Source organism: Salmo salar, chromosome 02, assembly GCF_965601325.2.
Source record: "Salmo salar chromosome 02, fSalSal1, whole genome shotgun sequence".
NCBI classification, from domain to species: domain Eukaryota; kingdom Metazoa; phylum Chordata; class Actinopteri; order Salmoniformes; family Salmonidae; genus Salmo; species Salmo salar.
This window is the reverse complement of record NC_138292.1, coordinates 64,843,434-64,871,197: the sequence shown is the minus strand read 5'-3', so window position 1 is coordinate 64,871,197 and position 27,764 is coordinate 64,843,434. Positions and strand designations below refer to the sequence as shown.

Sequence of the window (27,764 nt, the reverse complement as noted above, 5' to 3'; positions counted from 1 at the left end):
TCCTAATAGCACAGACTGGAAACATAAACAGCAATATGCAGTTTAGAGTTTCAATTATACGTCTATTAAACTCCACAAAGAGGAGGAGAGACCAACAACATATTCCATAAAAGTTGTGAGTTTGTGTCGCTGTTAACAGACTGTGTGTCCTGTAATTATAGTTGCCAAAAAAAGTATTTAACTACTCCCTCTAGCGGACACATAGGAGTAACGTTGTTGAATTCGTTTCATTTCAACGGCAGGCAGTCGAAGCAAGGCTTGGCAGAATGATCGGCTGCCTTGATTACAATAATTAATTTTTCATGATACATTTAACTAACCATCATCGCCATCCAAACACAACTGTGCGTTTGATACATTTATCTTCTGATTTGGCGCCAGGAAGAGTGCACGAGAAAGAAAAGGCGCCTTGTTCTGGAGTCTGACCGGTAGAACGACACAGATGGGACTGCACCATATAACAAGCAACGACGTTTCCCATTTAAAGTTTTGGATGAATGCTTCAACATAAGGATTGTAACTGAGTTCACACGAATAAGGGACACGTTTCGGGTCAATGAATGTGTTTTTCCAAGTGAAAACATGGCTAGTTAGCTTCAGCTAGCTAACTCGCTAAAATGCTAACTGCATCAATCTGAAGCAGGGTTGAGATGTTCGTCTAAATTTGGACCCAAGCTAGCTAATCCAGGTAGCTAGCTAGTCACTGACAACATTTCTGTGACAAGCTGTCTAACCCATTGTATGTAGGATTATTTTTATATGGTGATTATTGATTGTGCGTGTTGGGGAAACTTGCAGATCGAAACTTTGATCACATCTGCTGGCGGAGTTGTGGAAACAATGTTTCATTGACATCGCAAAGTTAGCCTGCTTGCTACCGAACGTGACTTCAACGCTACTATCCTCGACCAGTCAATGGAATTCCGAATGAGTCATTTCGGGTGTTGTCCTCCAAAATTGGAAAAGCAGGAGGACAGCTTCTAGAATCCTACAGAAGCGTATTAGCGGGATGAGACCGATATTGAAAGGAATACAAATCTGAATGTTTCCAAACATGGGGTCGTTAAAAGCACTTCAAGAATGGTGTCGGATACAATGCGAGAGTTACAACGATGTAGACATCAAGAACATGTCATCGTCTTTCAGGGATGGCTTGGCATTCTGTGCCATAATCCACCGATATAGACCGGATTTGATGTAAGTATTTAGTTAGTTTAAATAACCTTTGAAAAACTTTCTCCACTTCTTCCCAGGCCTAAACAAGATGATCTTGTCCCTCTGAAACAATAAATATTTAGAAACATAACACGACAGCAACAAAGAGTGGGTTTATTTAACACACCAGGGCAAAATGTCAATATTGACAAGAATTCTAAATTAACAATGGAAATAACAAACTCATCGAGAATTTAACAATATGTTGCTCCAAAATAGGATCACTAAGTACAATGTTGCAACGTGCTGTTACAATGTAACAACTGTTAACAACAGAACTATCTGGGTGCTGAACTTCGATACCTTAATGCGTGACTGCTGATTTCACTGTAATCTAATCCTATCGGGACACTCAAGTACAGTCTGTGTTCCTGGGCAAACGCTAGGCTAAATGAACTGATCTTGTTCTTGCCTAGTTAAATAAAACAATCTAGCCTGTAACTAGATAATATCATGGGGTGGCAAGTTAGTGATCTCAGCCAGAGCCAGACCACCTTCGGAATTATGTAGCCAGGGAACGAAGTTTGTCATCACCTTCACAGAACTGTGGAACGGAAACCCTTTGAACTCAATCAAGATCATGTCACTTCAACATGCAACTAAATATAGGGAGGGTGTGCCCTCGAGCTTGTGTCGGTGTTGATCATTTTAGCACCAGTGTTTGTGTGCACAAAGATATGTTTTACTAACCTACATTGCCTTTCGCCACGACAATCACGTGTTCCACTAACAACGTTGTGAGCTACTACAGCCAGCAAACCAAGGCTTGACTTGTAATCCAGGCGTCATTGCAGAGACTGTTTCTAAGCAGCATTAGAAAGGGGGAAACCAAGGGTAAGCCAAGTGTACAGTATCTAATGTGGGTTGACGGGTCTGGCCCTGTCTGTAACAACACACTCCTTTTCCTGTGTGGGACTCACACACACTGCAGTCACAAAACAAAGGCACAGTTTAGGCCACAAACTAACTGCATCAGAATTATTGCGATGATGGGTTGCAAGGAGGCGGAAGATGGTAAATAGAACTGCCTTGGCTGAGAGTAGGAGTGAGCAAACCATGATGCCTCCCATTCAATACAGTACAGATGATTCAGGTACGACCATGCACCTCGTACTGTAACTCTGCTGTGTAAAGGAATGTCTTATTACTGTACAGTAGATGTTACATGTTGTGTGTCCATGTCCTTCAACGTGTGTGTGAAAACCAAGCGTGCATGACCTACATGCAGGATCTCATACACACTGCACCAGTACTACCCACTGCACCTATACGTGTGTGTGTGTGTGTGTGTGTGTGTGACAGGACATGAGATCACACAGTGTGACCTAAGCCTTCAACTACTACGTACAGTAGAAAGGGAGTGAGTGAGGGCAAATGACACCAGATATATTACAGTACGTCTATCTCTATGGGTCAAAGGCTAAAGATCCAGCTCTACCTCTGTCCCCTGAGCTCAGAGCTATTTGGCCAGGCATCCTCATCAGCCAACCAGCAGCGCTGCAGTGGCCTGACCTCTCTGTGACTGTCTTCAGTCTGATCCAGACAGACAGGCCGTCAGGGTAATCTGCAGCGGGGGGCCTCCTCCTGTCAACCTGCATTTAGCTCTCATGCTACTCTAGCCAGCCAGTGTACAGTACTGCACTCCGATGCTACTCCAGTTCTTAGCACAGACAGCGTTCAGCACGCCACTGTACTGTACAAATGACTTATCTGACTGAAGCCTAGTAAGGTCATTCAGGATCAGACAGGGTCCAGTTCTCTCTGACTGAAGTGGCTCTTGATTCAGGGTTAATAAGCAAGGTGATTAAAGTGAAGCTATAAGCCTGACCAAGGTTGGGTAGCTTAGCTTGTATTATTTCCTCAGTACCAACAATAAGCCTTGTTCAGTAGATCCATCAATGGGTTCAGACAGATTGGCCCATATCAGTCAGTATTGACCTCAGTTTCATGTGATTTCGGTGCCAGACTACGGTCTCCTCATGTCAGACGTGTTTTGTTTGATCTGTCCTTCTCCCCTGCACATGACGCTAGTGGCCTCCCTGTTGTCTCTCTTTTCCCCTTTTCTGTATTTCACTTCCCGTTTCCACCCTGACACGGTGTTCTCTACCTCTGTGTTTCTCAGTTGAACCTTTCTGACGGGTTGAAGTTAATTTTCTCCCACACCGTGCAGCTCACCCATCCAGACTGTTCAAAATGTCTCCTCTTTTCTCTTTATACTGTCCACGCAGCAACATCACCAGCAAATATGCTGAGGACATTTGAATACATGCTGTGTTTTGTTGTTAACCACCAGAGCATGTATGTTGTTGGCAGCGACACCAAGTCCACTCACACACAGTACAGGACTTAATCGTGAGGATGGTTGACAGCGAGCACCTGGTGGCGATGGCAGGCCCCTCATCGAAAATCAGCTTGTGAGCAGGGCAGCGATACTTGTTGGATTAGGTTCTCAGTTCCTCATCATTCCATGTCATGGTCTGCAGTGTTTCTCCCCCCAAAAATGTGCAATGCTCGCAGAAGGAGTGGGTTAAGTCGGTCTGGAACTGTTGGCAGAGAGAAAAATGTGCTGTTTTTCCAGTACATTTCTTGCAATTCTATACTTTTTCCCGTGGAGCCGAGAGAACATTTTGCAGTGTGAAAATGAATTTCCTTCAATTATACACATTTTGCCATGGCTAATTCTGTGTTCTTATGCTCAAACATTATAACAAAATCAATCAGGGCCCCTGGGCATGTACCCTAACCCTGTGTGCCCCATCACTAATCCAGCCATGCCAAAAATACTCCATCTATTGTTAGTAGACTTTTTGTTTCTCCCTGACTAGCTTTTATTGATTTCTTGTCCTCAAAGATTATATTCAAAAAAAAAATGTGATAGGTCAATTATTTTCTACTTTTTTGTTGTTGTGGCAACAACAATTTAGCCGCTGCTAAATGAGTACAGGGGAAGCATTGCTCTGATCTGGCCTGTCAGGCTGTCAGCTGTTGAAGCACTGAGAGGCACCTCTCGAGACTCCAGTGTTACTCAAGGAGGATTTGGCAGTGGCAGTTGCTGCACTTTGCACAACTTTGAGTAATAGCAGACTTGGCTGTAGCATTAGCGCTTTAGCACCAGTAGGCCTACAGCAGAGTGGCAGTGTGTGAGACGTAGTGTTAGGTCAGGACGGCTAGGCTAAGTGCATTTGGGGCCATGGGATTCAGATTAGGGGGAGAACAGAGCTCACTTTGTGCTATGGGCTGCCTCATACCAGTCTGTGGGCTGGTTGTGCTATAGGCAGTCTCATACCAGTCTGTGGGCTGGTTGTGCTATAGGCAGTCTCATACCAGTCTGTGGCTGGCTGTGCTATAGGCAGTCTCATACCAGTCTATTGGCTGGTTGTGCTATAGGCAGTCTCATACCAGTCTATTGGCTGGCTGTGCTATAGGCAGTCTCATACCAGCCTGTGGTCTGGCTGTGCTATAGGCAGTCTCATACCAGTCTATTGGCTGGCTGTGCTATAGGCAGTCTCATACCAGTCTGTGGCTGGCTGTGCTATAGGCAGTCTCATACCAGTCTGTGGCTGGCTGTGCTATAGGCAGTCTCATACCAGTCTATTGGCTGGCTGTGCTATAGGCAGTCTCATACCAGTCTATTGGCTGGCTGTGCTATAGGCAGTCTCATACCAGTCTATTGGCTGGCTGTGCTATAGGCAGTCTCATACCAGTCTATTGGCTGGCTGTGCTATAGGCAGTCTCATACCAGTCTATTGGCTGGCTGTGCTATAGGCAGTCTCATACCAGTCTATTGGCTGGCTGTGCTATAGGCAGTCTCATACCAGTCTATTGGCTGGCTGTGCTATAGGCAGTCTCATACCAGTCTATTGGCTGGCTGTGCTATAGGCAGTCTCATACCAGTCTATTGGCTGGCTGTGCTATAGGCAGTCTCATACCAGTCTATTGGCTGGCTGTGCTATAGGCAGTCTCATACCAGTCTATTGGCTGGCTGTGCTATAGGCAGTCTCATACCAGTCTATTGGCTGGCTGTGCTATAGGCAGTCTCATACCAGTCTATTGGCTGGCTGTGCTATAGGCAGTCTCATACCAGTCTATTGGCTGGCTGTGCTATAGGCAGTCTCATACCAGTCTATTGGCTGGCTGTGCTATAGGCAGTCTCATACCAGTCTATTGGCTGGCTGTGCTATAGGCAGTCTCATACCAGTCTATTGGCTGGCTGTGCTATAGGCAGTCTCATACCAGTCTATTGGCTGGCTGTGCTATAGGCAGTCTCATACCAGTCTATTGGCTGGCTGTGCTATAGGCAGTCTCATACCAGTCTATTGGCTGGCTGTGCTATAGGCAGTCTCATACCAGTCTATTGGCTGGCTGTGCTATAGGCAGTCTCATACCAGTCTATTGGCTGGCTGTGCTATAGGCAGTCTCATACCAGTCTATTGGCTGGCTGTGCTATAGGCAGTCTCATACCAGTCTATTGGCTGGCTGTGCTATAGGCAGTCTCATACCAGTCTATTGGCTGGCTGTGCTATAGGCAGTCTCATACCAGTCTATTGGCTGGCTGTGCTATAGGCAGTCTCATACCAGTCTATTGGCTGGCTGTGCTATAGGCAGTCTCATACCAGTCTATTGGCTGGCTGTGCTATAGGCAGTCTCATACCAGTCTATTGGCTGGCTGTGCTATAGGCAGTCTCATACCAGTCTATTGGCTGGCTGTGCTATAGGCAGTCTCATACCAGTCTATTGGCTGGCTGTGCTATAGGCAGTCTCATACCAGTCTATTGGCTGGCTGTGCTATAGGCAGTCTCATACCAGTCTATTGGCTGGCTGTGCTATAGGCAGTCTCATACCAGTCTATTGGCTGGCTGTGCTATAGGCAGTCTCATACCAGTCTATTGGCTGGCTGTGCTATAGGCAGTCTCATACCAGTCTATTGGCTGGCTGTGCTATAGGCAGTCTCATACCAGTCTATTGGCTGGCTGTGCTAGTGAGGTTTCCTGTATCCAGACTGAGAACCAACATGTTGGTGTTTTTCCTATTTCCCTTCTTTAATAGAGCAGAGATGTTGCATCCTAAAGCAACTCACAAATGTTCTAGGGTGCGTCCCAAATCCCACCCTATTCCCTACATAGTGCACGACTTTTGATCGGGGCCCATAGAGCTCTGGTCAAAAGTAGTGCTCTACATAGTGAATAGGGTTCCATTTGAGACGTAGACCCAGTTTTGCAGCAGGATGTTAACTGGTGGGAACATGAGGTTTAGTTCCCTGCTCCAGGCCTAGTCAACCAGCCACCTACTCATTACTGCTGTGTTGAGCCAACCTGCTGTGCTTTCATCACAGTGGGGTTCACCCATAAAACACTGATGTTGATGGTGCTGTGGCCCCATTCTCAGTGAAATATAGAGGTAACTGGTTGTGTATGGCCGAACATTTTTGCTCGTTCTGTTCGGATCTTGATGGTGTTTGATGGGCCATCACTCAAGACTTTTCAGATGAGATCAAACTGACTAACCCCACCCCCCCCCCCCCCAGATAGTTAGGCCTGTCATTACTTAGATGCACTAAGCAAAAATCGCTCCGCCATTTCCTGGTTGCTAAAATTCTAGTAGTTCGCCTAATTTCACTTTGTGTGACAAAACAAACAGTCATTGTGTAGAGAATCATTGTACCATCTAAACCGCTGTGAAATATATTTTCCATAACCCAAAATATTGTATATTCAGCTGTTTGAAGCAGGTGTACATAACCCAAATTAAAAGACGCAAACACAAAACTTCAGAACGGGAAGCAGAGAAATAGCACGTACAGAACAGATCTACCACTTCTTAGACATGCTTTCAATGGGAATCAATCTATAACTGATCTATAACTCAAGTTTCTATGTGAATTTGGTCGGGTTGCCCAAAAAGTGACATATTATAGCTTTAATATGCTATATGGGTTATTTCTGGTCTGGTTAGATGCTCACCCTTTTACCTAACAATAGCAGTGTGATCTCTCATCATTTGACCGTAGTATTGTGATTGTATCAATGACTTAGAGTAGGTTATTTGTTTAGATTTTAAATGTAGTCTTTTTTCCCCCTGTCATTCCAGAGACTTTGACTCCCTCTCCAAAGAGAATGTCTACGAGAACAACCGTCTGGTGAGTCACTAGAACACATCACTCCTCCACACGCAGACACACTCTAGTGGCCTTGGCCTAGATGTAATGGTTAGTTGTGAACCAGCTAGTGACTTCATGTTGCCGGATACTGTAATTAGATGTGACAAGTCAGTCATGGTTGTTACTCTGGTTCCCTCCTCTGTGTCTGTGGTAGGGTATGTGTTGGGTGAGTTCTGTAATGCTAGAACACAGTGTAGACAGGTGTAGGCCTGCTGGTGTCTATGAGAGTGTGAGTGTTGTTTAGGAAGGTAATAGAGATGAGTAACAGGTGTCACGTGGGTGAGACAGTGGAGTAGTGTCTGCAGTTAGTCAGCTAACTATCATACATTTTCATCTGTCTGTTTCATGTCTCTCTGTCTGTCTGTGTCTGTCTTTCTGTGTCTGTCTGTCTGTCTTTCTGTGTCTCTTGTCGTCCTGTCTGTCTTTCTGTGTCTGTCTGTCTGTCTGTCTCTGTGTCTCTTGTCGTCCTGTCTGTCTTTCTGTGTCTGTCTGTCTTTCTGTGTCTCTTGTCGTCCTGTCTGTCTTTCTGTGTCTGTCTGTCTGTCTGTCTTTCTGTGTCTGTCTGTCTGTCTTTCTGTGTCTCTTGTCGTCCTGTCTGTCTTTCTGTGTCTGTCTGTCTGTCTTTCTGTGTCTCTTGTCGTCCTGTCTGTCTTTCTGTCTCTGTCTGTCTGTCTGTCTGTCTGTCTGTCTGTCTGTCTGTCTGTCTGTCTGTCTGTCTGTCTGTCTGTCTGTCTGTCTGTCTGTCTGTCTCTCTGTCTGTGTCTCTCTGTCTGTGTCTCTCTGTCTGTGTCTCTCTGTCTGTGTCTCTCTGTCTGTGTCTCTCTGTCTGTGTGTCTCTGTCTGTGTCTGTGTCTCTGTCTGTCTTTCTGTGTCTCTGTCTGTAGAGAGCATAGTTGTTTATTGGTTCCTGCCGGAGCCTGACATGCAAAGGGGGGAGGGAAGGAGAGAAAGGGGAGCGAGAGCAAGCAAATGAGGACAGGAAAGAAAGACAAAGCAGTTAACCAAAGGGAGGATATGAAAAAAACACTAGTCCTCTGCTATAGGTTTGTTTGTAGCAATTTTTTAAATAACAAAGCCAAATATTTATTTAGCAACACCTGCAAAGGGGCCAAAATAACATTGCCCTGATGTTGAGTAGGCCTTGGTTAGCCTACCTATAGCATTTCTATCCAGTTATCCAAGAGCTTTTTCAGGGTTGAAGCAGTTGGTGGTTGAAATAACGGTTTGTTTCATTGGCAGCATGTCGGATATCTGTGAACATTTGCAGTGTTTCACTGTAGCTACGGCATTAGCCTGAGTTAGCCTGAGACAGCCTAATCCTGAACCCAAACACGCAGCATACTAAACTAAAGCTAGATGATTAACTTCCAATCACTGTCTACACGGTAGATTTCAGTTGTTCCTCTGCGTTTGTTTACCATTGTTTCTCAGACTTATCTGACTACTGATAATCCTTGAGAAGGTTTAGTCATCATGGGACGTTCTGTTTTGAGTTAATTGCTAGAGTTGATCTTGCTGCTGGGATAACATTCAGCTCAGCTACTGTCTGCAAGCTGTCGTTGTTTTGACTGATATTACATTTGATGAATATGTCTGTTTTTCACATGCAAAAACAGCTCCTGTTCACTGGTTTGTTTAAATGTACACAGTTTGTAACAGTTTGTTTACATGTACACAGTTTGTTTACATGTACACAGTTTGTTTACATGTACACAGTTTGTTTACATGTACACAGTTTTGCATCAATTGTGGCCCTGTTTACTGAACAGCTGCCAAGTGATTGTATTATCCCCAGTGTTTTGTAACCTGACCAGCTCTGCGTCCCAAATGCCACCTATTCCCTACATGGTGCACTACTTTTGACCAGAGCCCTATGGACTATATAGAGAATAGGGTACCATTTGGGGCAGAGAACTATTAAGGCCTTAATTTCCTCAGTGGAATTTTTCATTAGGCAGATGGTTATCCAGCCAACAGTATTCTGGCTTCAACATTTAATTATGACCAAATAACACAGAGGGTTTTTTGAAGCAGGGGGTCAAGTATCAGTGTACATAGGTGCGTGCATGTACACACACACGTACACACACACACACACACACACGTACACATATACACACACATACACACACACACATACACATGTACACACACATACAGTGGGGGGGAAAAGTATTTGATCCCCTGCTGATTTTGTAAGTTTGCCCACTTACAAAGAAATTATCAGTCTATAATTTTAATGGTAGGTTTATTTGAACAGTGAGAGACAGAATAACAACAAAAAAATCCAGAAAAACGCATGTCAAAAATGTTATAAAAGGATTTGCATTTTAATGAGGGAAATAAGTATTTGACCCCTCTGCAAACATGACTTAGTACTTGGTGGCAAAACCCTTGTCGGCAATCACAGAGGTCAGACGTTTCTTGTAGTTGGCCACCAGGTTTGCACACATCTCAGGAGGGATTTTGTCCCACTTCTCTTTGCAGATCTTCTCCAAGTCATTAAGGTTTCGAGGCTGACGTTTGGCAACTCAAACCTTCAGCTCCCTCCACAGATTTTCTATGGGATTAAGGTCTGGAGACTGGCTAGGCCACTCCAGGACCTTAATGTGCTTCTTCTTGAGCCACTCCTTTGTTGCCTTGGCCATGTGTTTTGGGTCACTGTCATGCTGGAATACCCATCCACGACCCATTTTCAATGCCCTGGCTGAGGGAAGGAGGTTCTCACCCAAGATTTGACGGTACATGGCCCCGTCCATCATCCCTTTGATGCGGTGAAGTTGTCCTGTCCACTTAGCAGAAAAACACCCCCAAAGTATAATGTTTCCACCTCCATGTTTGACGGTGGGGATGGTGTTCTTGGGGTCATAGGCAGCGTTCCTCCTCCTCCAAACACGGCAAGTTGAGTTGATGCCAAAGAGCTCCATTTTGATCTCATCTGACCACAACACTTTCACCAGTTGTCCTCTGATTCATTCAGATGTTCATTGGCAAACTTCAGACGGGCATGTATATGTATTCTTGAGCAGGGGGACCTTGCGGATGCTGAAGGATTTCAGTTCTTCACGGCGTAGTGTGTTACCAATTGTTTTCTTGGTGACTATGGTCCCAACTGCCTTGAGATCATTGACAAGATCCTCCAGTGTAGTTCTGGGCTGATTCCTCACCGTTCTCATGATCATTGCAACCCCACAAGGTGAGATCTTGCATGGAGCCCCAGGCCGAGGGAGATTGACAGTTCTTTTGTGTTTCTTCCATTTGCGAATAATTGCACCAAATGTTGTCACCTTCTCACCAAGCTGCTTGGCGATGGTCTTGTAGCCCATTCCAGCCTTGTGTAGGTCTACAATCTTGTCCCTGACATCCTTGGAGAGCTCTTTGGTCTTGGCCATGGTGGAGAGTTTGGAATCTGATTGATTGATTGCTCCTGTGGACAGGTGTCTTTTTTACAGGTAACAAGCTGCGGTTAGGAGCACTCCCTTTAAGAGTGTGCTCCTAATCTCAGCTCGTTACCTGTATAAAAGACACCTGGGAGCCAGAAATCTTTTTGATTGAGACGGGGTCAAATACTTAATTCCCTCACACATATACATACATACACACATACACATATACACACACACATACATATATACACACAGACACATACACACACACACACACACACACACACACACACACACACACACACACACACACACACACACACACACACACACACACACACACACACAATAAAATAACTGATGTCTGTTTTCACATTGTCTTTCTTTCTCTCTCTCCCTCCCGCCCTCCTTCCTCTAGGTGTTTGAGGTGGCGGAGGAGGAGCTGGGAATCCCTGCTCTGCTGGACCCAGAGGACATGGTCTCCATGAAAGTGCCTGACAGGCTGAGCATCATCACCTATGTCTCCCAGTACTACAACTTCTTCACCAACAAGTCCCATGGTGAGTAGTACAGCTCTGGGGTTGGAGGACCCAGACACCGTCAAAGCGCCAATCCAGGACTGTGTTGTGGAATGTTGCAGATAGAATTGTCATGAATAGAGCTGATGTGATTCCCTTTTTTATTTGTCAGAAAGGCATATTTGTTCTACATAATTATATTTCTATCTGAATGTTCCACAACGATGGCTTACTGACCGGTGGTCCAGTACTCCTGGGCCTTTAGTACACAGCTGTAACCTAAACGGTTCGCTAGCTGGATGAGAAGTGGTCCTGTGTTATTAGATGTGACAGTATCACTGACAGGCCATTACTGAGTTACTACTATACGATTGCATTTGTAACTGGTCTCTCAAAAGGCCCTCTGGGTTTTATAGTGCTCTGGCGCAAGGGGAAATATCTACAGTTAGCCAACGCATAAACTCAATTAGAAATTGACTGATACCATCTCCCTCTCCTGTAGCCAACCCCCCCTGCATGAAGAGGTCCAGTGGTACAGGCCACATTGAGCCGGCCCAGAAGAGACCGGTGGCCCCTCTGGAAGACAAAGTGGTTGAGCCCGAGGTAAGGGCTACGATGGTATCGGGAATCAGATGATGCATGAATAGATGTGGTAAAGAGGTTAATGGATGCGACCAAAACAATTGAATTGCCATGGAAACGCGTATGGGGGAAAGGCCCGTAGGGGAAAGGTCCTGAATCTCCTCATTGCCCCCCAGCAATATTAGCCTACATTTAGGCTATTGTTTATATGTGTTGCTAGCTTCCAACTAGAACATTAAGCTAGGCAAGACCAACAACACAAACAGACTATACAGCTACAAGTAGTGAATGGCGTTTCAAACAGACTATGCTAAACAAGTTAAATGTCTAACCTGTGTTGAATTGTTTTCCACACACATAGCTAGCTACGTGTAGCCTACTTGAACACCAGCTCCCCACAATTCCCCGCTGTCCCACGCCGAATAGCCTGAAGCCAAAGGGCTCATCTCACAGGCTCTAGTTCCCAACGTGGGAGCACTGCGAACCGTAGGTCGGGATTTTTGACCTGGTGTATGTTATTTCTCTACAACAAAAACTCGACGACAAAGTTGCCTCTTTTACACTGGGGGTCCATGGGAAATAATGTTTTCCTTGTTATTACGTGAATATCGGCTTGTAATATGCAGATATTCTGGATTTACGGATTGTGTGTATGATGTCATTCACATGATTCTAATTCTAAGCCTTATTAAGTGAAACTAATGGCTGTGTGGAACCCAGGAAGAGTAGCTGCTGCTTTTGCAACAGCTAATGGGGGTCCTAATAAAATACAAAAAATACTACATTGATTTAACTTTATTGTACATGCATGATAACTATAACTAATTCATTGTATTTGTTTAACATAACAGGGAAGGTATTTGTGCTTGTATTTTGGCATGGACCAACACCTGGACAGTCATTCAAAAGGTGTTAAATAGCATTGACTGTCACAGTATCAGGTGTCAATGCTAACGTGTCAGATGCATGAATGGATTGTCTGTCTGTCTATGGCATCTATTGGTGTGACCGGATGGTAGAGGTTGGGTACTAGTTGGTGTGTGTGAGTTTCGATAGAAGTCACGTTGTCCGTTACATCAACGCAGTACGGGACTGAGTAATTCTATTGACTAAATACATTTTAGGCTAAACTTGTAGGAGAGGCCATCTCAAAAAGATGGCCTATAAGACAGTATTGATGTGGGCTATATCCTATAAGTTTAGCCTCCACTGTTTTTCTTTTAAAGATAGCCTTTTGTATCCTGTCTCTCCCCTTCTTCCGCATGCCCTCTCTACCACTTCCTCCCACCGTCCCCCCCATACCGGCCTCCTCCCTTCTTCCCCCTCTTTAGACGGAAATCCACTCCTCCTCTCCCTACTCTTCCTCCTCCTCTTCTTCTTCCTCTTCTTCTTCCTCCTGGCCTCTGATCTCCTCCCCTCTCTCTGGTCCTGAGCCTAGACAGTAGGATGGGGGGGGGGGGGGGGGGGGGGCTAGGGGATCGAAACAGTTAGGTCAGTCATTTTGAACTTTAACCTCTGTACATAGACTAACTATTTAACACTTGTTTTATTGTTTTATACTACTAACATTGTGTGCCAAGTTTGAACACTTGCTGCTAACCCTTTGACTTTTAACTCAACCTTAAAAACACCTGCTAGAGTTCTTACATCACTATTACTAGTTTTCTACTAGACTTTCCTTGATAATTAACGGCTGGTTTGGAACATTACTACTTTTCCACTTAATACATATCACTTTTTAATATGAAGACGATGTTTTTCAACGATTATAATATAAATGTAGCTAGTTAAGGCAATGACTCTAAGCCGAGGAGGTGATGAAATATAACAGACTGGTTTTAGCTAGATAAGCAGAATGATAAGCAGAATGATAAGCAGAATGATAAGCAGAATGAATCCTCCACGTCCTCAATCCTGACTCCATGTTTGATCTCCCCCCACCTCCCTCCCTCCCCCCTATCCTCTCCATCTCCCCCATCCCACACCCCCTCCACCTGCGACCCTCACCCCCTGGCCACCTGCCTGCCACGCCCGTGCTAGCTGAGCCTAGCTGGTCCGATGGGTACGGACGGAGGGGTACAGGCGGGGGTGAAGCCTAGCACCCTCAGCAGCAGCTGCGCCGCCTGCCAGAGGCACGTCCACTTGGTGCAGAGGTTCCTGGTCGACGGCAAGCTCTACCACCGCAACTGTTTCAGGTGAACACCACCCGTTCACTTACTGTATCTCTGGTCTGCACAGCTACTACAACATGTCGTACTGCTGAATCTGTTCACTGTATAATGATAAAACACTGCTATTCCAGTTACTCAAAACAGACAGTTGTATATCCTCTGTTGACATGCATTTCCAGAGTTTGAAGAAATTCAACTTGTTTTTACAAGTGTTTAATCAATGTGCTTACCACAGGGTATGTCAGAGCCTACTATAGTCTGAATGTTGCCTCCTGCTCCTCTCTCTCAGGTGTAGGGAGTGTAGCAGCACTCTGCTTCCTGGGTCCTACAAGCTAGGAAACGAGGTCGGCTCCCTGGTCTGCACGCATCACTTTGCCAGGTCTGCCTTAGCCAATCAGAACGGCCGACCGGACCTAAGCAAGCGACCGACAACGGTTCCGTCCGTCAGGATTGGTCGACCCACGCTGCCTCAAACTTCTCCTCCTTCTGGGAGGGACCAGGCGGCAAAGACTCCGGCTCAAGAGACTCCGCCACCAAAAGACACTCCGCCCCAAGAGACGCCGCCCCAAGAGACGCCACCAAAAGACTCTCCGCCCCAAGAGACACCTCCAAAAGAGACACCTCCAAAAGAGACACCTCCAAAAGAGACACCTCCAAAAGAGACACCTCCAAAAGAGACACCTCCAAAAGAGACTCCGCCCCAAGAGGGCGTCACCAATGAGGATTACACCCCCACACCAACCAATGACTCTGACTCTACACCATGTCCTATCTCAACGCCAATAACGGACTCTTTGAAAACAGAGAAAGAGAGGGAAGACAGTGCAGGAGAAAGAGAGGTCAAACCTCCACCCTCCTCCATTCCTCCCAACCCTTTCGATGACATCGAGGAGGAGGGGGAGGAGACACCGACACCAGCCAAAGACACAGCCAATGGGGTTATCCCTCCTACACCTGTCAGTCATCTAGGACTAGGGGACAGTAAGCCAGTCCCCATCCCTCGCCGTTTGTCACAGCCCTCCCCTCCACCTCGTCCAGCCCCCAGGGTCCGCCCACCCCGCGTTGACAACCTTGCGGTCAATGGTGAGTGGTCGATTAAGGTGATTGACAGCTGAAATAAGTTAGTGCTATTTGCTACTGTAGATCCTCAATTGAACTGTGAACTCCATCCTAATATAAAATATATGAAACCTCTGATTTTGACTCTCAGGTGATCGTGGTGAACACAGGAGATCTCTTCCTCCAGCTCCCAGACCTCGAGAAAGATCCCATTCCCCTGGAAGGTTCCGTATACTGACTAACCTGTCTTTACTAGTCTACAGTGATTGGACTACTTCATCTGTTCCTCTCCCAGTCTCTGCACAGCAGTCTTTGTGTGTTAATGCATGTTGATGTTTTCATGCACTCATCTGTCTTTGTTGTTTTGTCTCCCTCCTCCCTTTCTGTTTCTGTCTCCCCCGCTCATCCTGTCTCTCAGCTCCAGTCTGTCCAGCGACGCCCCCAAACCCCCTAACCCGCCCTGGCTGGCCCTCGTCCAATCCCAAGAACCCAAGAAGAAACCAGCACCTCCCCCTCCCCCTGGAGTGGCCACACCCTCACACACTGGTTCGTTATCTTCTCTAAAAGGGGAGGGCTCCAGACCAGCCACGCCCCCTGCACCCGCCAACCCCTTCGATGAGGAAGTAGAGGAAGAGGAGGTGGGGTCAGGGGAGGGGTCAGTAGGAAGTTTGGTTTCTCCCACTGTGGTGGTGAGTCATCCGTGGTACAGCATCTCCCAGGCTGCAGACGCTGCAGCTGACCCAGACACGCCCCCCATTGGGGGTATTTCCTCCCGCTCTGCAAGCCCCAATAGCTCCAGGTGCAAGAAACGCCCTGCGCCCCCAAAGCCTGTTCCAAAGGCCCCCGGCTCTAACTCAGGTCAGTGGGACTTGATGGCAACAGGGTAGGATAGAAGTTGGTTAGAGAAGTGGTTCCCAGACCGGGGGACCTAGGACCTACCCACAGGGGGTACTTGAGAAAACTTATCAGACCATAGACTTCCTGCACGAGAGGGTACTCTGGGCAGAGCAAAATTCAGTTGGTGGTACAGTAACCAAAAAAGGTTGGGAACCACTGGGTTAGAGCATTGGACTAGTTTTATCCACTTCACCTCAAATCATGTGTCTTGTATGTCCTGCACAGCACTGTGGTTTTGTTGTTGTTATTTTGAAAGTTACCATTGGATGTGTATACATGGATGTTTACAATGTTTTTCTCTCCATCCTCCTCCCATCCAACTCTACTTCGTTTTCCATTTCAACTTCTGCTCCTTTTTTCTGATATCACTTCATCCCTCTATTTCTTCAGCCCTTCCTCACTCCCAGCCCTCCTCTTCCTCTCCCTCTCCAGCTATTAGCATAGAGAGCCTATCTTCTGCCTCCGACCATAGCTCCTCCCACCCAGCTTCCCTAGGGGGCGGAGCCACAGGCGATCAGGACAACCCTTTCACCAAGAGCGTATCAGAGCCCTCCATCTGTGGGCCCTGTGGTGGCTCCACCCCCTCCACCTCAGCCAATCGCCTCTCTCCGAGCCCCTCCCCTCCTCCCCAGCCACCCAATCCTAGATCGGCTCCGGCCACTCCGCAGAGCAATCGGAGTGCCAGGCCCCCGCCCCCAAGACCCCCGACGACACCCAGCCCCCTGGCAGCATCAAGTGCTATCCCAGTTCCACCCCCCAAGGTAAGGGATTCTGGACCTTTCATTTCTTCACCATGTAAAAGCACATGAACTCCACTAACTTCCAAGAACCTTTTAATGATACAAGATATTCAATGTAATGAGCTTTATACCTAACTAACAGATACTATGATAATTATTTAATACCTTGACATTCATCTCTGTCTTCTTCTTCTCTACTTCCAGCGGACTTGTAAGGAAAACCCTTTCAACAGGAAAGCCTCTCCCTCCCCCGTTTCCTCCCCTAAAACCAGACCCCCTAGAGGCCCTCGCCCTGCCCGGCCCCCCGCACCTGGACACGGCTTCCCCCTCATCAAACGCAAGGTGAGATTGTGAGGACACCACAGTCAGCTAAAGTTTGTAATTCAATGAGTCACTCGATGATTCGGCATCAGACAGTCCGTCTTTTTATGGAGTGTGGCGACAAGCCGACAACAGTCTACTATTACTGCTATTACCATTGGCAACGCTATTGGTTATAGTTTGACTAGTGGTACTAATGTTTTCAAAGGAACAACTCAATCTGGATGTAAATAATGCGATCTGTACCATATTGTATTATTTTAAGATTGCAGTGCTAGTGTGTTTTGTGATGTGTGTGTGTGTGTGTGGTCCAGGTGCAGTCAGACCAGTACATCCCAGCAGAGGACATCCATGGAGAGATGGGAGAGCTGGAGAAACAGCTGGATGAGCTGGAGCAGAGAGGAGTGGCTCTGGAGAGAAAACTACGAGATAACCCCAATGGTAAAACTATCAGATCAACCAGTGTTCTGCACTCCTGGCTATCATATAAACCTCTCCAGACTAGTCTGATGATATGGAGATGTTGCATGGTCCCAGATTAAGCCTACCCCTGGACTAAGAAGCATGTTCAATTGAGAGTCTCTATAAAAATGTTTGGTCCAAGTCAAATTGTATTGGTCACATACACGTGTTTAGCAGATGTTATGGCAGGTGTAGCGAAATGCTTGTTGAAAATCCTGAGGCTGCATTCTCAGTTCAATAGTTAATCGTTTAATCTTCAGTTCAATAGTAAAGTGTCTAATTGTAGGTTAAACCTCTTATATCTAGGCGTTCCGCTAGCGGGACCCCGTTCAGCCAGCGGAACCCCTAGCCAACAGCCAATGGCACAAAATACAAAAACCTAAAAAATCCAATAATTTCAATTTTTCAAACATACGACTATTTTACACCATTTGAAAGATAAACCTCTCCTGAATCCAACCACATCGTCCGATTTCAAAAAGGCTTTACAGCGAAAGCAAAACATTAGATTATGTTAGGAGAGTACATAGACCAAAATAACCACACAGCCATTTTCCAAGCAAGCATATATGTCAATAAAACCCAAAACACAGCTAAATGAAGCACTAACCTTTGATCTTCATCAGATGACACTCCTAGGACATTATGTTATACAATATATGTATGTTTTGTTCAATCAAGTTCATATTTATATCCAAAAACAGCTTTTTACATTGGCGAAATGTTGTTTTTGTTTGAAATAATCCATAGTTATGTCCAAATACCTCCGTTTTGTTCGTGCGTTCAGGTCACTATCCAAAGGGTAACGCGTGAGCGCATTTCGAGACACAAAAAGTCAAAATGTTCCATTACCGTACTTAGAAGCATGTCAAACGCTGTTTCAAATCAATTTTGATGGTATTTTTAACGTAAAATTGCGATAATATTCCAACCGGATAATAGTGTATTCATTCAAGGAGGAAAAGAAAAAACAGCGTTCTCGCGGGAACGCGCATATCCAATCTCTTTGTCCTCAGGCAGACCACTCAGTAACTGAGCTCCTATACTCTGCCCAGAGACAGGAGAAGGCTCAATCCACTTTCTGAAGGCTTTAGACAGCCAATGGAAGCCTTAGAAAGTGCAACGCAACAGCACAGATACTGTAGTGTTGATAGAGAATCAAAAGAACTACAATTCTCAGACTTTCCACAATTTTCTCAGGTTTTTGCCTGCCATATGAGTTCTGTTATACTCACAGACACCATTCAAACCGTTTTAGAAACTTCAGAGTGTTTTCTATCCAAATCTACTAATAATATGCATATTCTCGTTTCTGGGCAAGAGTAGTAACCAGTTTAAATCGGCTACGTTTTTTCATCCGGCTGTGAAAATACTGCCCCCTATCCATGTTAGGTTAAATAGTCAGTAGTTTAATAGTCAGGTCAATAGTCTTAATAGTCAGGTCAATAGTCTTAATAGTCAGGTCAATAGTCTTAATAGTCAGGTCAATAGTCTTAATAGTCAGGCCAATAGTCTTAATAGTCAGGCCAATAGTCTAGTAGTCAGGCCAATAGTCTAGTAGTCAGGCCAATAGTCTAGTAGTTAGGCAATTGTCTAATAGTTTAATAAATAGTTTAACCTTCAGTTCAATTGTCTAATAGCCAGTTAAATAGACAATACATTTACATTTAAGTCATTTAGCAGACGCTCTTATCCAGAGCGACTTACAAGTTGGTGCATTCACCTTATAATATCCAGTGGAACAACCACTTTACAATAGTGCATCTAAATCTTTTAAGGGGGGGGTTAGAAGGATTACTTTATCCTATCCCAGGTATTCCTTGAAGAGGTGGGGTTTCAGGTGTCTCCGGAAGGTGGTGATTGACTCCGCTGTCCTGGCGTCGTGAGGGAGCTTGTTCCACCATTGGGGTGCCAGAGCAGCGAACAGTTTTGACTGGGCTGAGCGGGAACTGTGCTTCCTCAGAGGTAGGGAGGCGAGCAGGCCAGAGGTGGATGAACGGAGTGCCCTTGTTTGGGTGTAGGGCCTGATCAGAGCCTGAAGGTACGGAGGTGCCGTTCCCCTCACAGCTCCGTAGGCAAGCACCATGGTCTTGTAGCGGATGCGAGCTTCGACTGGAAGCCAGTGGAGAGAGCGGAGGAGCGGGGTGACGTGAGAGAACTTGGGAAGGTTGAACACCAGACGGGCTGCGGCGTTCTGGATGAGTTGTAGGGGTTTAATGGCACAGGCAGGGAGCCCAGCCAACAGCGAGTTGCAATAATCCAGACGGGAGATGACAAGTGCCTGGATTAGGACCTGCGCCGCTTCCTGTGTGAGGCAGGGTCGTACTCTGCAATAGTCTAATAGCCAGTTAAATAGACAATAGTCTAATAGTCAGTTCAATAGTCTAATAGTCAGTTCAATAGTCTAATAGTCAGTTCAATAGTTTAATAGTCAGTTCAATAGTTTAATAGTCAGATAAATAGTCAGTAGTTTAATCTTCAGTTCAATATTTTATTTATTTTACCAGGCAATTCAGTTAAGAACAAATTCTTATTTACAATGACAGCCTAGGAACAGTGGGTTAACTGCCTTGTTCAGGGGCAGAACGACAGATTTTTACCTTGTCAGCTCGGGGATTCGATCTTGCAACCTTTCGGTTACAAGTCCAACGCTCTAACCACTAGGCGACCTGCTGCCCCAAAAGTCTAATATTCAGTTCAATAGTCTTAATAGTCAGGTCAATAGTCTTAATAGTCAGCTCAATAGTCTTAATAGTCAGGTCAATAGTCTTAATAGTCAGGTCTATAGTATAATATTATCCATATTCTCATGGTGGTGTTCCTGTTGTAGATGAGGAGGAGGAGACCTTGCTGGTGGACTGGTTCACTCTGATCCATGAGAAACACCTGCTGGTGCGCCGCGAGGCTGAGCTGGTCTACACGTACGTACCAAAACCTCAAAAGAAGCCTGTGATCATTGGTCCATTTAGCAGCTGTCTCTTTAAGATTCTCACACTATTTATTTTCTCTTGACAGGGCAAAGCAGCAGAACCTGGAGGAGAGGCAGGCTGATGTAGAGTATGAGCTGAGATGTCTTCTTAACAAACCAGGTGTGTGATCTCACTTCCTGTTTGTGAATGACATCATAGAGCACAAGGCCCTTGCAGCTACCTGGGATGGGAGGCTTGTTAACTAAAGACCTGATTCCATTACATTTTTCTTTCCTTCCTCTTTGTTGTTGGACTGAATTCACTGAAATGGAACGGGGTCCAGAAAAGAATCCACGTGTTAAGTCACTGTTACTCTTCATTCATCCTCCCCTCTTAATCCCTCCATCTTGTAGAGAAAGACTGGAATGAGGAGGACAAGGGCAGGGAGCAGGAGCTGATGACAGAGCTGGTCACCGTCATCGAACAGCGGAACCAAATCATCAACAACATGGATCAGGACAGGCAGAGGTAATCAATCACCTATCATCTACTGTCTGAGCTCATTTAGAGCAGGATGGGCCAGTAGATAGGTGATCTGCAGTCGATGTCTGTGTTTTTGGTGATCTTACTGTGCTTCTCCAACAGGGAAGAGGAAGAGGATAAGCTGGTGGCGACCATGTTGAAGAGAAAAGGTAAGACGAGACAAAAGCTTCATGTTTTGTTAGAACCCTCCCTTTCATCTTTCTTTCCGCTAGAAGTATTGAAGCTTCTCGTCCATGTCTCTCTCTTCCCCCTCTCCCTCTCTTCTTTCTCCATCTCTCCCTTCCTCCAGACTTCCAGAAGGAGCCAGCAGCAGAGGGCGAGCAGCAGCAGCAACAGAAGAAGAAGAAGAAGGAGAAGTTCAAACCCATGAAGGTTCTGAAGAGGTTGAGTGTGAACCAAGGAAAAGGTGGCAGCCCACGCAAGGAGATGGCAGAGAAGGACAAGAGCTGAACAAGGTATGGAAGGAGGGAGGTGGGATACCATCCTTTACAGAGGGACATATCAGATGGAAAGAGCAAGGAAATGACGGATGAAAACAAAACACGGTGGAGGAAGAGAAGGAAAAACAACCCAGGATTCTCACAGCTATGTTAAAGACTGTAATGTGTGCAACCTGTAATTTGCTCCTCCTTCCTCTTACTGTAGCATATCCTTCTAATCGCTCCTCCCTACCAGAGTATGTGAGCAGAGTTAAGCGGTTTGAAATCCCGCTCTTGCTAGCGATCCACCTCTTTTCAACTGCTCCGCTAAAAACCGTTCTGCGCTCACAGGAAAAGAAAATGGCCGCTCCAAATTCGCTCCATTCATTAAAATCACAATTTAACCAACACCCATCTATTTTTGTGACTACCTTGACTTACCATTTGGTATTTAAGTAATGAAACCAAACCATATGATTTGAATTAAAAGTATTTGAATAAACAAATACGTTGGAATATGCCAAGCCTATTTCTTTTAGCATGTGCAAATGGTAAGTACACCATCATGCTTTCGGGATGCGTGTCTTTTCAGATTCCACGATTGATTCTTTAGTTGTGGACGCTACATCACCGCAATCCCTCTCTTGCTCTTGGTCCTCATCTTGTAAGTCACCTTGATTTAGCACCTGTGTGTTTTAGCAGTTTCTTTATGAAAATATTTAGTGAACTCCATGACAGTAGCTAAAGCAAGGTGTTATAGCGGAACACAAGTAGACTACAGATGCATGCTGGGCCGGGCATGCCCTGAGCTCGTGAAGTGAGCGCTATTGGAGCGGGCGAGAAGGCCGACGCTCCAGCCTTTGGGAATCTCGCTCCGAGGCTCCAGTCAAATTGGGATCGCTCCACTCCACTCACATACTCTGCTCCCTACTGTAGCTCCTCGCTCCACTCCGCTCACATACTCTGCTCCCTACTGTAGCTCCTCGCTCCACTCCGCTCACATACTCTGCTCCCTACTGTAGCTCCTCGCTCCACTCCGCTCACATACTCTGCTCCCTACTGTAGCTCCTCGCTCCACTCCACTCACATACTCTGCTCCCTACTGTAGCTCCTCGCTCCACTCCCTTCACATACTCTGCTCCCTCCTGTAGCTCCTCACTCCACTCTGCTCCCTACTGTAGCTCCTCACTCCACTCACATACTCTGCTCCCTACTGTAGCTCCTCGCTCCACTCCGCTCACATACTCTGCTCCCTACTGTAGCTCCTCGCTCCACTCCGCTCACATACTCTGCTCCCTACTGTAGCTCCTCGCTCCACTCCACTCACATACTCTGCTCCCTACTGTAGCTCCTCGCTCCACTCCACTCACATACTCTGCTCCCTCCTGTAGCTCCTCACTCCACTCCACTCACATACTCTGCTCCCTACTGTAGCTCCTCGCTCCACTCCACTCACATACTCTGCTCCCTCCTGTAGCTCCTCACTCCACTCCACTCACATACTCTGCTCCCTACTGTAGCTCCTCACTCCACTCCACTCACATACTCTGCTCCCTACTGTAGCTCCCATGATGCTCTTTCAAATACAGCCACTCCAATGCGTTCTGTACTGTATATATTTGAAGTTGCCTTTGTGAAGAGAAAGTTAAGAGAACTCAACTGCTTTAAGACTAAAACCTTAAGAAATGTCTAAAGACTGAAGTGAAGAGGAGGTATATGTTCTGTAGCTTTGAGGTTCAGCGCAATATGTGGTTTCTTCTATCCCTTTTCATTACTACTTTGCACATTGTGACCCAGGCCTTTTTTAAAATCGGCTTTTAACAAAGATATAAGTACGGTGACTGCAGGTTTCTTACCATTTATCAGTCTCTTATCATGATAGAAACTAAAGAAGAACACTCCCTCATCTCCTGCTTATTCAGTGGTCCTAAGGTTTTCCCTTTGTTCATGGACGTTGCGTATGTGTCATCGTCTGTAGATTGGATACAGAACTAAGAGTTGTGTGTGTCAGTCAGTTGTCTGGTTTGAGTCTGTGGTAAAGAGGAACCCGTTGTTGTGAGTAAATGCACAATGTTAAGACTGCCAGTTAAGATGGAGAAATGACAACCCAAATAATTACTCTAGCTGTTAGCGAAAAGGTTATTTCTTAACTAGCTACTTACCATGTTTTCCAAATCGCTGACTATTGGACTGTAGATATTATATTGGACTGTAGATATTATTTTGGACTGTAGATATTATATTGGACAATGTTTAGGGTTGGATAATCACGGTCTGAGAATGAGACATAAGAAATAGTTAAGATGGAATGTAAGTAATGACTTTAAACAAGGAATGTAAAGCAGTTAATTTGACTAACATAGTTGTATCATGACAGGTGACTGACCTAATAGTATCACAGAATCTGACCAGATTTACAACCCAAACAAGTGTGAACAGTTCTAGGGGATACAATATACAATAAGGATTGTAATATATACGTGTGTGTGTGTGTGTATATGTGCATGCAGTGAGTGTACAAAATATTAACAACAGCTTCCTAATATTGAGTTGCCCCCCCCCCCATGCTGGCCCATGTTGACTCCAATGCTTCCCACAGTTGTGTTAAGTTGGCTGGATGTCCTTTGGGTGGTGGATCATCCTTGATACACATGGGAAACTGTTGAGTGTGAAAAACCCAGCAGCGTTGCAGTTCTTGACACACTCATACCGGTGTGTCTGGCACCTACTACCATACCCTGTTCAAAGGCACTTAAATATTTTGTCTTACCCATTCACCCTCTGAATGGCACACATACACAATCCATGTCTCAATTGTTTCAAGGCTTAAAAATCCTTCTTTAACCTGTCTCCTCCCCTTCATCTACACTGATTGAAGTGGATTTAACAGGTGACATTAATAAGGGATCATAGCTTTCACCTGGTCCGTCTATGTCATGGAAAGAGCATGTGTTCCTAATGTTTTGTACACTCTGTGTGTGTGTGTGTGTGTGTGTGTGTGTGTGTGTGTGTGTGTGTGTGTGTATATAAATTCCGTAGATATCTTTTAACAATGTAGAAAACTATTAGTACCTACCAGTTGATATCAGTTTAACTGTTTTGGGAGTCTGCAAAATATGCAAATCTTTTAATTTATATATTTTACAATGCCTTTGTTTGACTCTGTAAACGCTGTCTAATTCCAATGAGTTTTGCCTTAACTTAGAATCTGCCGTCAAAGTCGATAGTACTATGGGATCCGTTTATGTTAAGAGTGCCCTTATTTAAATGTATTCGTCAATAAGTCTCGTTTTTGTCCGGAGTTAAACTGAATGTCTTGTTAGTCTGTTCGTATGTTGTCTAGTACACGATCTTGTCTTCCATTCAAAATGGCTGCTTGTCTCTGTGTTTGTGCGTTCTGTTAATCCAGTGTATTTCCATGTCTGTCTCTTCCTGTCTTTGTGCCTCTTCCTATTTAAAAACTCACACCAAGGGCTTCTGTAGAGCTGTGTTGAAACATGGTCCTAAAGAAACAGGATCGCATTGAAATCTGGGAGACTGAGAAATAAAACATATTAATGCCTCTAAAAAGATGTGTGGTCATGTTTTAATGTACACTACAATGCTTTTTCACACTTTGATAAGGATGCATTGGAGTCTTCCCAGCAACATTTGTTACCATGCCATAATTTGAACAAGCATTATGCACAAATGAAGACTAGTATCCAAGTTTGAGTTCAGAATTCCTGTGCAGTGTATTCTCTGTAGGAGAGTATTAGCAGTATAGTAGATCCATTCAGCAGAGTAAGTAGATGAGTATTCCTCTCTGTCACTCAGTCTTCTTCTCTGGCATAATGGTCCTCAGCTCTGCACTGCGGGCCTTGTCAATCACCTCCAGCTCGTGGATTTTCTGGAAGGCAAACAACCGTTAAAAATGTGTGTGAGAGTGTACCTATGTGTGTTATTCCACGTTGTGTTCACCAGTGAATCTGTATCATCGAAACCGTACAATGTAAATACTGTTGTTTTTAGGTTTAGATCATTTTCCTTAGACATTCCTGTGACATGAGGAATATCAGACAACTTACCTGTGAGATCTCTGTGTTGATGTTGTGATACTGCTTCCCTTTCCCCAGGGCTGTCATCTCTTCCAGAAACTCCTTCCTCTCCTCAATCTCATCCAAAACTAGGAAAGAAACACAATCCTTAGAAAACTTGCGAAGACCGTACATCAAACGAAGGAGAAACTCCTTAATCAAACACTCTGTTGGGACGGGGTTACAGTATGTTGAGGCAAATTACTTTATTAGTTTAGTAGAGTCATATGGAACTGAATTGAAATGAGGGGAAAGTTATGTGAGGAGGAGAGATATGTAGGAGAGCAAGAGATGTGGACGACATGTTTCCCCATGGCCAGAAAGCAGTAACTCTCCCTCTCTGTGGTAAACCTCACCCTCCTGGAAGCGGTCCCTCTCCTCTGGGCCTTGGTCCAGGGAAATGTTCCTGGGATGATTGGGTCTGGGCTCCTCCTGCCCCGTAGCTAGAATGTTCTGGTGCCTCCTCTTCTTCTCTAAATCTCCTTACAGGAGAAGAAGTGAGGGAGAGAATGAATACACATCTCTTATCCAGATCTCTCATAGAGGGAACCTAGTCAGTTGTACAACTGAATGCATTGGAATGAAACGTGAGAGATTGAAATGGAGGGAGGAACTACTGTAAAAGAGGGCTCATACACATAGGCCTAAATTACTTTTTTCTACAAGAATAGCATGGTGGTACATTTTGTTCCCAGGTGTCCCTGACCAACTATCAGTGAACTAGTTCTGATATCAGAAGAACAGGGCCTCTATCTTTAGAATTCCAAACATCTCGGACAGTTGAAAGGTGGTAGAGCTGAAGCAGATCACGTACGTGTGGCACTGGGGTGGAACCCATCTCTGGTGTAGTGGTCCTCAGAACTACAATTGTCAGCGGTGCGCCTCAGGGGCTTGGCTGGAGTGCGGGTTGTGCTATTTTCTTACGACTTTGGGTTTGGGCAGTGAGGGAGAGGCCGATGATGTGGGGTTGCAGGTCAATGGCAAAGCTGATCCCTCTGAAAATGCAAACAAACAAAAAACATAACATTATCTTACCTTTCTTTGACAAACTTATTCATAAAACTTAAATTAATGATAGGACTCAAAATAGAGCAACAGGTGTGGAGGAAGTTCAAGCAGTAAGTCAACATTACTTTCCAAGAGAAGATGGATAACAAACGTGACACACTCTTAAGTTTGTCATTGATCTGTCTTTGATGGTAGTTGGTGAGTCTCGACTCTTGCATCATTACTGTGAAACCAGAGCACAGGTAGGCTTATTGTATTTGTGTGGATCTAACACTTACACACAGACACACACACACAAAGGGAGAGAACAAAACCCCACATTTCAGCATCTCCTGCATCTCCTTGCTGTACTGGGTCCTTCTAGGACAGTTCCGCAGACCTCCACCAGCTTGATCACGAGAAGACGTCTCCATCTGCAACGAATGACTGAGATGTTATCTAAAGCCAGCTGGCTAACGTTGGCTGCTGCTGAGCAAAGACCATGACAGATAGCAAAACGTTGCATGCTAGGAAGCTAATATACCCAAACTGCAAACATTTAATATATGTATCAAGACATAACTAAAGTGTTTTATTTCTTACCATGGATTTCTATTTTTCTCAACTTTCTTGACGCTGCACCATGGGATAATGATGGCAGTGTCTCTTCCGGACATACCTGGCGGCTGCCATAGAAACCATAGGTCTTAAAGCCACGTGATGAGGCATTTGGCCTTGCAGTACAACATTGACCCACTAGAGGGAGGCAAAACCACAGATAATTGTACAAGGCATCTAGAGCTATGGAAAAATGAGGTGTTCATTTTTGTACAATCATGTGTTTGAGTATAACTTAAATTTTAAATGTTTAAGAATGAACCTTAATTTTTTTAAATTATGTTTTCTATTTGTGTTTCTTGACTCAATTATCAACAGTGTAGAGCATGGCAGATGATTTATCAATCCAAAGAGTTTGGGTATCAAATTGTGCGTCGTGAGACTGTCTAACTAGCTAAAACATAATTTTTTTTACCCCATCATCTAGGTTGCTGAGTGCTGTTGAATGCTTGAATCCATTAAATGTCATAGCTGAACTGTGAAGTGCGAGCAAACGTAGGGAGGGAGACAGGGCATGAGGGAGTAAGTTAAGGCAGGGCATTTATGAAAGTCCATGTGTAAAGTAGGGTACTGACTGTGGTAGCTATTGGCCTTCTCACTGGCCCTCTCCCTCCCTCCCTCCCTCCCTCCCTCCCTCCCTCTCATATTCAATGGTTCTCTTTGTCTCTCTGAGTAACATGCAGCCTCAGCCGATTAAACGCAGC

At 45.2% G+C, this 27,764-nt stretch overlaps 1 protein-coding gene and 1 long non-coding RNA gene across 3 annotated transcripts; one reads left to right on the top strand and one right to left on the bottom strand.

The window, feature by feature from the left end:
* The first annotated feature begins 210 nt into the window (after positions 1–210).
* Positions 211–24,949, top strand: LOC106589436 (MICAL-like protein 1). 2 transcript variants are annotated; one of them, XM_014179436.3, is made up of 16 exons: positions 211–1,197; positions 7,303–7,351; positions 11,177–11,318; positions 11,779–11,879; positions 13,899–14,053; positions 14,319–15,112; positions 15,240–15,312; positions 15,507–15,946; positions 16,418–16,746; positions 16,930–17,067; positions 17,361–17,487; positions 20,339–20,429; positions 20,524–20,597; positions 20,831–20,945; positions 21,063–21,109; positions 21,250–24,949. In XM_014179436.3, exons 1-16 carry the CDS (start codon positions 1,043–1,045, stop codon positions 21,408–21,410), a joined length of 2,991 nt encoding a protein of 996 aa, XP_014034911.3. In that variant the 5' UTR covers positions 211–1,042; the 3' UTR covers positions 21,411–24,949. The 2 variants fall into 2 exon arrangements, with proteins under 2 accessions (XP_014034911.3, XP_014034902.3); XM_014179427.3 differs by having other exon boundaries at positions 16,376–16,746.
* Positions 24,341–27,161, bottom strand: LOC106589431 (uncharacterized). Its single transcript, XR_001324845.3, has 6 exons — positions 27,046–27,161; positions 26,783–26,876; positions 26,270–26,450; positions 25,812–25,937; positions 25,447–25,544; positions 24,341–25,268 (listed from the first exon to the last, which is right to left on the bottom strand). It is a non-coding gene; the product is annotated as an uncharacterized LOC106589431 (long non-coding RNA).
* Positions 27,162–27,764: the final 603 nt, after the last annotated feature.

What these genes read in the sequence shown, in the direction of transcription:
- LOC106589436 (XM_014179427.3), top strand. Translation starts at nt 1,043, where the DNA reads ATGTTTCCAAACATGGGGTCGTTAAAAGCACTTCAAGAATGGTGTCGG. An exon ending in CGATATAGACCGGATTTGAT is followed by an intron (nt 1,198 to 7,302) that starts GTAAGTATTTAG and finishes CTGTCATTCCAG; the next exon opens with AGACTTTGACTCCCTCTCCA. An exon ending in ACTACGAGATAACCCCAATG is followed by an intron (nt 17,488 to 20,338) that starts GTAAAACTATCA and finishes TTCCTGTTGTAG; the next exon opens with ATGAGGAGGAGGAGACCTTG.